This window comes from Coregonus lavaretus, assembly GCF_964263955.1.
Source record: "Coregonus lavaretus genome assembly, chromosome: 1".
Taxonomy (NCBI): domain Eukaryota; kingdom Metazoa; phylum Chordata; class Actinopteri; order Salmoniformes; family Salmonidae; genus Coregonus; species Coregonus lavaretus.
The window spans coordinates 58,138,805-58,150,454 of record NC_139988.1 but is presented as its reverse complement, the minus strand read 5'-3'; the positions used below and the strand labels follow the sequence as shown (position 1 = coordinate 58,150,454).

The window sequence follows — 11,650 nt, the reverse complement described above, 5'->3', positions numbered from 1 at the left end:
AGAGAGCAATAGAGAGCTATTGTGAGCAAAGTGAGACATCTGTTATCCCCCCTAACCTTCACACCTGCATATACAGAGTTCCCACCTGGGTAAATAGTTTTAATCTCTTTAGCTGATTCAGACTGCAGTAAATAAAAAAGTCTGCTGAAAAAAGAAGGTAATATATCATACAGATACAGTAGCAGCTGTCATGATTATACACTGTCCCTAAAACCACTCTGGTATATTCCTCTGAGCTTTCCTTCACTGTATTCCACTACTTTACTTGTGTAATTCAATCTCTGTAATGGCAAAACACTGTATTGACAAGCAAAAATGATAAGGTACTTTACTTGCTGGCAGAATCCCATCCACACACACTCTCTCTCCATCTCTCTCTCTCTCGTCTCTCTCTCTCTCTCTCTCCCTCTCTCTCTCTCTCATCTCTCTCTCTCTCTCTCTCTCGTCTCTCTCTCTCTCTCTCTCTCTCTCTCTCTCTCTCTCTCTCTCTCTCTCTCTCTCTCTCTCTCTCTCTCTCTCTCTCTCTCTCTCTCTCTCTCTCTCTCTCAAGTGCACACACCACACACCCTGGGGCAGAGGGCTGACTGGGACTGTGCTACGTGGCCAGATGTATTATCTGATGCCTAATGGGCTCACACACACTCTCTCTCCATCTCTCTCTCTCTCACTCTCACTCTCTCTCTCTCTCTCTCTCTCTCTCTCTCTCTCTCTCTCTCTCTCTCTCTCTTCTCTCTCTCTCTCTCTCTCTCTCTCTCTCTCACTATCTCTCTCTCTCTCTCTCTCTCTCTCTCTCTCTCTCTCTCTCTCTCTCAAGTGCACACACCACCACACCCTGGGGCAGAGGGCTGACTGGGACTGTGCTACGTGGCCAGATGTATTATCTGATGCCTAATGGGCTGCCTGGTCAGCCTTCAAGTGACGCCAACACACTCCCAATGACTAGCACAGACCAGGAGAGAGGAAGAGACAGGGAGAAAGAGGGAGGTAAAGAGTAAGATAGATAGAGAGTACTGGTATACAGTACAGAGTACAGAAGTGTATAAATGTATTGGTATAGTTAGGGTTAAGGTTATACTGTACTGGTCTCTATCATGGCCTTCATCCCTCAGACTGCTGGAGTTCAACTAAAAGGTGTGAAGTTGCTGTTACCATGGAGATGCAAGAGTAAGTCCCCCCTCTCTTCTTCTCTCTGCCTTAACCTTTAGGACACAGAAGGATACGATATTGTTGTACTTGGGTTGTACTTGTACTGTTTGTGTGATAAGGTGAAGGTGGGGTGAGTAGTGAGTAACATGGGCTGATTTCTGGTGGATGAGTTCTGATGGATAAGTTCTTATGGTTGAGTTCTGATAAATGAGTTTTTATTGATGAATTCTGATGGATGAGTTCTGAAAAATGAGTTCTTATTGATGAATTCTAACGGATGTTCTGATGGATGAGTTCTGATGGAGAAGTTCTGTGGATGATTTCTAGTGGATGAGTTATGATGGATTAGTTCTGGAGTTCTGATGGATGAGTTCTAGTGGATAGGTTATGCTCTGTGAGAATGTGAGGACTGGTGAGGTTTGAGTCGTTCGATTAAGGTCCCTGTGAATCTTGATCTAACAGATGTGAACTTGATTTTATATATGCACTAGAGAGTTGGGCTTTAGCTCAAGGTCGTTTTCATGTAAAAGGACCTATGAGCACCAACATGTGAAGTTCATAGGAGCATGTCAAATTGGGTGTCAAATGAAAGCTAAGAGTCCATATTTTTGAGCAATTAAGGCATATATAAATTTTTCAACCATTTTCCATCCTAAAAATTAGGAATAAGCGAAGGTTTTCATTTCTGGTCAAACAAATGAAAAAGGGGGCTTAGAAAACATCTACCAGAAAAAGTATTAAAATGTATTAGAAATACATCAAAATGTAATAATGTTGAAGTAAAGTCCCCTGCCAGCTAATATCAACACTTATATTTAGTATAAGTATATTTAGGGGCTTGGGGGACGGGGGCTTGGGGACAGGGGGCTTGGGGGACGGGGGCTTGGGGACAGGGGGCTTGGGGGACCGGGGCTTTGGGACAGGGGGCTTGGGGGACGGGGGTTTGGGGACAGGGGGCTTGGGTTTTGGGGGACGGGGGCTTGTTGGGGGAGGGCTTGGGGGACAGGGGCTTGGGGGGGGGGGGGGGGGGGTCTTGTGGGTGGGGGGCAGCTCTTGGTGAACTGTGGGGGGGATCTTGGAGGGCTGGTGGCCTGGCGGTTGGGAGCTTGGGGCGGTGGCTGATGGGTCGCTGGTTCGGGTCCCTGTTTTTGACGACGTGCCCTTGAGCAGGGCGTTGACCCTGGTTGCTTCTGTGGGTCGCTCTGGATGGGAGTCTGTTAGATGACTAATGTGATGTAGATGTTGAGCGGCTTCACTGCAAGTAGATTGCATGTTTTAAATATTCAAAAAATGTACTTTTCTGCCTTCAATAAGTTTAAGAAACATTGCCTTGTGCCTTGAAATTCCGTTACCAAAAAACAACATATCTTTAAGATATTTTAGAATAATGAAAGTTCACAGAAGTAACAAGTAAAGGTAGAACTATCAATATGTTAGTGTTTTACTGTTATCAATTTTGTTAATTAATTATTAAGTGATTCAAACTCAGAATTCTGTTACCAAATCTGTAACCTCCCGAGTGGCGCAGTAGTCTAAGGTTCGAATCCAGGCTCTGTTGTAGCCGGCCGCGACCGGGAGACCCATGGGGCGGCGCATAATTGGCCCTGCGTCGTCCAGGGTAGGGGAGAGAATGGCTGACAGGGATGTAGCTCAGTTGGTAGAGCATGGTGTTTGCAACGCCAGGGTTGTGGGTTCAATTCCCACGGGGGGCCAGTATGAAAAATAAAATAATGTATGCACTCACTAACTGTAAGTCGCTCTGGATAAGAGCGTCTGCTAAATGACTAAAATGTAAATGTAACGGAATTTCTGCAATTCAATTGGCTACAATAGGAAATCATAGTATTCACAAACCAAGTTTGGGTTCACAAGTTTATAGTCCCGTGTAGCTCAGTTGGTAGAGCATGGCACTTGCAATGCCAGGGTTGTGGGTTCATTTCCTACGGGGGGCCAGTATGAAAATGTATGCACTCACTAACTATAAGTCGCTCTGGATAAGAGCGTCTGCTAAATGACAAAAAATTAATAAAATGTTTAGGTTCACTGAACTGAACTGAACTCTACTGTACTGTACTGAACTCTACTCTACTGTTCTGTGCTGTACTCTACGGAGCTCTACTGTGCTTTACTTTGTTGTCCAAACTTGTAAAACATAGACATCTATGATTGGTTCAGATTTGGTCTGGTCCGGATCAACCAAATGTAGTCTTGTTTTGGGGCAAAGTTCATAAAAATAATAGCCAGTGTGTAGAATAATACCCAAATATGCAAAGGAGGATATTGAATATTTATAATTTTGTGTACCTATCACCATGAAGAGAATTATATTAATATCCATCATTATGCATTTCTATGTAGTACAGATCAGGGACCCATGATGAAATTCCGTTACCGTGTGTAAACCCACTTCACTTACTGTAGTTCAATAACCAAAATAGTATTTTTCAAAGTCAATGTGTCATGTCATAGCTGACACTACATTCTTCCCGCTGACATGGTTGAATCTTAATTTTTGGAAAACGTGGACACATAAAACAGGGAGATTTTACTGAAATTCTGGTACCAAATTTTTAATCTGCACTGTTCTTGCAGTAAATGTGTTTTTGTAAAATGTTCAGTGTAAATTGTTAAAGGTAGTCCTTATGCATAGAGTTGTATGGTTTGTTCAACTTTTAAATCAATGTTTTTTGTTTGGCATACATTTTAACTGACAAATCTGAGTCTCAGCGCAATTCCGTTATCGTGGAATTGCCCTCAACTGCTTACCATATGGTAGTCTAGGAATTGTCTAGAAATTGTGCTGCATTGCTTCCTTAATCTCTCTGAAAATATTATATAAATGTGATTCCTACCTCATAAGAACATTTTATCTTGCTCTGTTTGCCATTGACTTCCCTCAGTTCCCTATAGTCCGTTCAGACTGAAGATGTAATTATGGCTTCATACTGAGTATTCATTATTTGTTTGTGTTTGCCAATGACTCCCCCGTAGAGGTCTATGTATGGTGGTGTAAGCTAATAGCTGGAATGGACGCCCATCCTAGAAAAGCCAGGTCAGCGAACCAAACCGCAAACCGCTGGGAGACTGCCGCGCATGCTTCAATGCGTTGCATGTTGCTTATGCTGTGTGTGCGTGCATGCGTGCATGGCTGTGGGTTTGCATGTCAGTTTATGTGCATGTGCAGGCCTGCGTCTGTGAGATTTTCTTCTGCCTGTGTGTTTCTGTGTCTGCTCTGTCTAACCTCTGCTATGGTTGGTGATTACAGGTAACACTCCCACCATCAAAAGTAAAAAGACTATAAAGCAGAGATTCCTCAAGCTGCTCCCCTGCTGCACGCCTTCTGTTGCCGCCTCAGTCAGTCAATGCAAGTGATTCACTCTCTACACACACACAAATGGGAGCGCAAATGCGCACACACACACACCCACGCAAAAACACACACACACACACACAATATATATCTGGATATACTCTATCTCAGTATAATTGGACTGTGTGTTTTGGTCTCCTGGGAAAATGATGGTATTTTTGTCTGATATGGTGTGTGACGGAGTCTGATGTGCAGAGGTGAGATGGGGACAGACAGTCACCCATGCTATGCCTGTTGGGATAGGAGGAGAGGAGGAGTGGGGCATGGTTGTCTTCAGCTGACTGTGTGTGCAATGAGGTTGGGATAGAGGAAGAGAGGGATGAGTGGAGAGAGAAATGGATGGGGAGGGAGAGATGGAATGTGAGGATCATATCATATTGGTTGAAGATCTGATGGCTTTTGTCATTACACTGTTGTTTCGATAGGTTACCACTACTTACCACTACTTTCACTGAAGGTTATCATCAATGAGTACATCAGGTTACTATATTAACCTCTCCATAGATATTCAGGAACCTCATGAATCTCACAGTGTGATGTTGATATTTTAGCTTTCTATTGATGACTTGACGGCTACGTGTCTTCGTTTGTGCTCTTCAGTTTAGGAGAATTGTAATATAATGTAAATGTAACGATTACTCATCTAGCTGTATGTACAGGTTAAGCTACAGTAGTGTAATGATATTTCAAAAGTTGATAATTAACATTGATATACACTGAGTGTACAAAACATTAAGAACACCTTCCTAATATTGAGTTGCACAACAACCCCCGCCCCCATCAGTTCGTCAGGGCATGGACTCAACAAGGTGTTGAAAGTGTTCCACAGGGATGCTGGCCCATGTTGACTCCAATGCTTCCCACAGTTGTGTCAAGTTGGCTGGATGTCCTTTGGGTGGTGAACCATTCACATTGATATACACAGGAAACTGTTGAGCTTGAAAAACACAGCAGCGTTGCTGTTCTTGACACAAACCAGTGCACCTGGCACCTACAACCATACCCCGTTCAAAGGCACTTCAATATTTTGCCACATACACAATCCATGTCTCAATTGTCTCAAGGATAAAAAATCCTTCTTTACCCTGTCTATTTCCCTTCATCTACACTGATTGAAGTGGATTTAACAGGTGACATCAATAAGGGATTATAGCTTTCACCTGGCTAGTCTATGTCATGGAAAGAGCAGGTGTTCCTCCTGCTTTGTACAGTCAGTGTAGTTGGTTATGTTTTTAACACTAATATTATTACTAGTACCAATTAAAAGGTGTGCCAGGCAGGCACATTTAGGAGTAGCCTACAGGTATATCTAACATACAGTATCTCTCTCTGTCCCACAGACAGTGTAGAAGATGACTTTGAGTTGTCCACCGTGTGCCATCGACCAGAGGGTCTGGACAAACTACAGGAGCAGACCAAGTTCACCAAGAAGGAACTGCAAGTTCTCTACAGGGGCTTCAAGAATGTGAGTCTGGGGATGCGGGGAGGAGAGGGTATGGGGATGGAGATATGGGATGTTAGAAGCCTGGGGCTGAGGATGGGGGTTGGGAAAGGGGAGGAAACTACAAGTTCTCTACAGGGGTTACAAGAGCTTTCAAGAGCTTTTCCTAAAGCTAAGCTGTTTTGATATATAATAGTAGAAGTATATGGATGGCAGCAGACTTGCAATCTGACTCTGATCCTGTTATTTTCTGTGTTGTTGTTTGTAGGAGTGTCCGAGTGGAGTGGTGAATGAGGAAACCTTTAAAACCATCTACTCCCAATTCTTCCCCCAGGGAGGTGAGTCAATGACCCTTAAACCTTTGACCCCTGACTTCTAATGTAGTATTTCAAAGATCTGATACTCCCCAAAGTAACTGACAATTTAATTAAGGAAAGCAACATTTAACACCAGTGACATTTGTATTTATGTGATGTCCCATAGAATATATATTTTTTAACATTATGTCTGTGCTACTTACAGTAGGACATTTACACGGCTGTGTTTGATATTATATTTAGGTTGAACGTTTATTTAACTACTTGTTACAGGTGGAAAGTGCCTTGTTTGAAATGACATTTATGTACTCACAACTTGTTTGATCAAGTTACAGTAGGAAAGGGTATTTGGGTCTTGTTCTAAATATATTTATCCACTTGTTTGAGGAATTTTTTGTATGATGGCGTCCCAGATATATTTTCTATGTTACATTCCTGTACATCTCTGTCCTTTCAGATTCGGGTGCGTATGCACATTTCCTGTTTGAGGCCTTTGACACTAACAAGAATGGATCAGTTAGTTTCGAGGTAAGACTATTTTTACTATAGTCTACTTCCTAAGGGAGTCCGGAAAAACGCTCTCTGTCTGTAAATATGCAGCTGTAACAGAATACATGCCTTTCCTCTCCTTTTCAACACACACACACACACACACACACACAACCTAAGGGTCGAAACATTGTTGATGAACACACTGGTGAGTATATAATGTATTGCAGTGAGCCACATAATCTTCTTTGCTGATGCTATAGCACCAGACAACTCATATTGTGATATCACAACACAATACATGTCCTTCCTCTCACTCAATGTCAATACATAGCTTTAAACAGCTTGTATGGATGGTTATTAACTTGTAGTGGTGGAAAAAGGGTAAATGTTGAATGCTGGTGGGTATGACAGGTGGCGAGGAATGTACACACAAACATTAAATCTCTCTCTCTTTCTCTTTTTTTCTGTCCTTTCCCAGGACTTTGTGTTTGGTCTGTCTATCATTCTGAGAGGAACGATAAATGACCGGCTAAACTGGGCCTTCAACATGTACGACCTAAACAAAGACGGCTGCATCACCAAAGAGGTAACACACACAGATGCACACATACACACACAATACATACCTACCATTCTGAATTCTGATTCTCCTCTTCTAAGTTCTGAGCTTTCTGTGTTCTAAATGTGACCGGTTACAGTAGGCCCGTTAAAAAATAGTTATTTTTTAAATTGTATTTTGTAGAAAACCTTCTTGAACATGTGAACTTTCATGTGCCTTAATTACAAACTTGTATGGGATCTGTAAATATGAAGAAAAATATATATATATATATAAAGTTGAAGTCGGAAGTTTACATACACCTTAGCCAAATACATTTAAACTCAGTTTTTCACAATTCCTGACATTTAATCCTAGTAAGAATTCCCTGTCTTAGGTCAGTTAGGATCACCACTTTATTTTAAGAATGTGAAATGTCAGAATAATAGTAGAGAGAATTATTTATTTCAGCTTTTTTTTCTTTCATCACATTCCCAGTGGGTCAGAAGTATACATGCACTCAATTAGTATTTGGTAGCATTGCCTTTAAATTGTTTAACTTGGGTCAAACGTTTCGGGTAGCCTTCCACAAGCTTCCCACAATAAGTTGGGTGAATTTTGGCCCATTCCTCCCCACAGAGCTGGTGTAACTGAGTCAGGTTTGTAGGCCTCTTTGCTCACACACGCTTTTTCAGTTCTGCCCACAAATGTTCTATAGGATTGAGGTCAGGGCTTTGTGATGGCCACTCCAATACCTTTACTTTGTTGTCCTTAAGCCGTTTTGCCACAACTTTGGAAGTAGGCTTGGGGTCATTGTCCATTTGGAAGACCCATTTGCGACCAAGCTTTAACTTCCTGACTGATGTCTTGAGATGTTGCTTCAATATATCCACATCATTTTCCTTCCTCGTGATGCCATCTATTTTGTGAAGTGCACCAGTCCCTCCTGCAGCAAAGCACCCCCACAGCATGTTGCTGCCACCCCCGTGCTTCACGGTTGGGATGGTGTTCTTCGGCTTGCAAGCCACCCCCTTTTTCCTCCAAACATAAGAATGGTCATTATGGCCAAACAGTTATATTTTTGTTTCATCACACCAGAGGATATTTCTACAAAAAGTATGATCTTTGTCCCCATATGCAGTTGCAAACCGTAGTCTGGCTTTTTTATGGCGGTTTTGGAGTAGTGACTTCTTCCTTGCTGAGCGGCCTTTCAGGTTATGTCGATATAGATACTTTTGTACCTGTTTCCTCCAGGATCTTCATAAGGTCCTTTGCTGTTGTTCTGGGATTGATTTGCACTTTTCACACCAAAGTACGTTCATCTCTAGGAGACAGAACGCGTCTCCTTCCTGATCGGTATGACGGCTGTGTGGTCCCATGGTGTTTATACTTGCGTACTACTGTTTGTTGCAAATTGCTCCCAAGGATGAACCAGACTTGTGGAGGTCTACAATTTGTTTTCTGAGGTCTTGGCTGATTTATTTTCATTTTCCCATGATGTCAAGCAAAGAGGCACTGAGTTTGAAGGTAGGCATTGAAATACATCCACAGGTACACCTCCAATTGACTCAAATGATGTCAATTAGCCTATCAGAAGCTTCTAAAGCCATGACATCATTTTCTGGAATTGTCCAAGCTGTTTAAAGGCACAGTCAACTTAGTGTATGTAAACTTCTGACCCACTTGAATTGTGATACAGTGAATTACAAGTTAAATAATCTGTCTGTAAACAATTGTTGGAAAAATTACTTGTGTCATGCACAAAGTAGATGTCGTAACCGACTTGCCAAAACTATAGTTTGTTAACAAGAAATTTGTGGAGTGGTTGAAAAACAAGTTTTAATGACTCCAACCTAAGTGTATGTAAACTTCCAACTTCAACTGTATTAGCCTAGTTTACCCAATGAGAAAGCACTGAGCTATTCAGGTAGAAAGACAGGATCCTTCCTGGCTAGTCATGATTGGCTGAGATAATGGGGTGGTTGGAAATGTCCTGATTAGTCTGTCATGTCACAGGCTTCTGTCTATAACATAATGGGGGCTTCCCTGAGGGGTATCCTATGAAGCAGTTAGTTGAGGAGTTAGCGAGGTAACTTTGGTCAACTCTGAGTTCAACTCGGGATAACCGGTCATACGAAAGTGACTCACCTTTTAGCCAGGTAAATTTCTATGGCAACGAATCCTTCAGAACTAACCTGCTCCGGGGCAGGCTAACTCACGGCTAACTTCACTTACCCTGATTGAAATTACTGATCCGCAAGTTGAAGACCAATGAAATCAGATTCCCTCCCTCTTGCAAAGATTGCATCATCATCCCCTTCATTTAAGGAAGACATATTTTATTCATCAAATTGTGTTTTTTTCTGTACAAAAATTGTAATGTTAAAATATATCACATTACACATTTAGTAATGACAGAATGCATTTTAAACTTCACGCAATGTACACTTTTGTATGACTTAATAAAAAATAAAAAATCATAGAGGCGTGTAAAAAGGTGCTTGTGCATTGATAAGTACCCCAAAGACGGCATTAATGATAAGTAATAAAATAAAGACGGCCCTTCAACAAGCCTATTTCACACCATAGCCTGCTGAATTTGCAAGATAACTTTTCTTTCATTTTGATGAAAATGTGGCACTGACTCGCCATTGGATTGATGTTTCAGCATTGTCTCAATGAAGAGTTTGGCGTTCGACTTGCACGTGCAGTTACAAGCCTGCTAAAGTTAGCAGCAGGCGGACGAGCAATATCTACCATTGTAATACGGATGAAGCCTGAGCTAGAATGTGAAGCTAACAGAAACTGGTTAGCTTTAGAAAACCCTGAGTAGATCTAGCTTGCTTCGTAGTATACCCCTCTGGTCAGTATATAGATCATCTTTGCTACTTTGGATGTTTTGAAAAATATAGCTATGGACAACTGCAAAAGTATTGCTACAGCTCTCAAAAACATTGCTGCCCAGAATTTAGCTGGGTTTAAGTAAAGAGACTACTTTCTGGAGGACAATGCCATGCTGACTCACAAAAATGTGATTTGTTATGTTTTATATATATTTCCACACTATGAGGTTGGAATAATACTTTGCAATTGTGAAAATTATGATAATGCCCATTTAGTGTAAGAGCTGTTTGAAAAGACAGCCTGAAATTTCAGCCTGTTTTGGTGGGAGGGAGTTTTGGCCTTCCATGATGAAATCACCATGCGGTTAATACATTTTCAGTTTTCCCCTCCCCACCAAAAAAACTCCTAGCAAAAGTCTTGCAAAGGGAATTTTCTCCAACTTGTCTCCTAAATGGGATAACAAGTTTATTATCTTTTAAAGCAGCATAACGTTCCCAGGTTTCCTAAACTACAGTGTATGATATCTGTACTTTTATAAAATGTAAAAAATAAACAAATCACTTACACTTGACCTAAGCCTCGATAGAGAAATCTGGACACAAATCTAAAGTCTATTCTAAAATTGACAGTTCTCAACTTTACAATCAATCTCAGATTGGAGAGTGATTGACTGATCTTGTGCTATGACAGTATACCCTGTGCCATCTCTCTCTCTCTTTCTCTCTCCCTCTCTGTATCTCTGTAGGAGATGATGGATATAATGAAGTCTATCTATGATATGATGGGGAAGTACACATATCCCTGTATGCAGGACGAGGCGCCCAGAGAACATGTGGAGAGCTTCTTCCAGGTCAACAGACACTTTCCGTTTATCAAATCCAATACTTTAGGACAAGCCCTTGAGCAAGGCACTGCTCCAGAGGCACTGATTGACATTTCTCCCCTTTTTCCTCCCCTTTCTCCCTTCTAGAAAATGGATCGTAATAATGACGGGGTGGTCACTATTGATGAGTTCATCGAGTCATGCCAAAAGGTAGGTTGTGTGTTTTTATTTAAAGTAATTTTTTGGTCAGACCGGTTCCATTTGTGTAACTGACCAATGAATCCACAGATCTCACTAAGGTTCATTGGGGCGATCCCCAAGGTTTGGTTTGAGGACAGTTACTGTTACCCCATTTTCAAACATTGTTTTGTTCCTTTGTAAAGTGTGTTGTGACCCATGTAAAATGCAATTTAGAGAGAGAGAGAGAGAGAACACTGTCTGATCAGAGTCCTCTGAGGGTCACCTCTACTGTCATCTCTGTTTTAGGGAGTCAGACTCCCTTGAGAAAGAACAAGAAGCTGAAACAAAAAGGGTTTCATTGTGCCTCTGGAAACTTGCTGTTCTTGTTGTCTCTCTATACCTAAGATTTCTATCTCTCCTTCTCTCTCCATCCCTCTCTCACTCTCTTCAGGATGAGAACATCATGCAGTCCATGCAGCTGTTTGACAACGTCATCTAG

The 11,650-nt window shown here is 41.7% G+C and overlaps 1 protein-coding gene across 5 annotated transcripts in view; it reads left to right on the top strand.

Moving 5' to 3' along the window:
- LOC311129788 (A-type potassium channel modulatory protein KCNIP2) overlaps nucleotides 1-11,650 on the top strand; it is a gene marked incomplete at both ends in the record, with an annotated part of 266,529 nt that extends 254,879 nt beyond the window's left edge. For 3 of the 5 annotated variants that reach the window (XM_084162232.1, XM_084162231.1, XM_084162233.1), the window contains 7 exons: nucleotides 5,857-5,981; nucleotides 6,226-6,295; nucleotides 6,732-6,802; nucleotides 7,245-7,352; nucleotides 10,894-10,998; nucleotides 11,119-11,181; nucleotides 11,603-11,650. In XM_084162232.1, coding sequence (XP_084018358.1) covers nucleotides 5,857-5,981; nucleotides 6,226-6,295; nucleotides 6,732-6,802; nucleotides 7,245-7,352; nucleotides 10,894-10,998; nucleotides 11,119-11,181; nucleotides 11,603-11,650 — 590 coding nt within the window. Of the gene's footprint in view, nucleotides 1-4,411; nucleotides 4,515-5,856; nucleotides 5,982-6,225; nucleotides 6,296-6,731; nucleotides 6,803-7,244; nucleotides 7,353-10,893; nucleotides 10,999-11,118; nucleotides 11,182-11,602 lie in introns of all 5 variants that reach the window. The other 2 variants (XM_084162230.1, XM_084162229.1) reach the window with 1 other exon arrangement.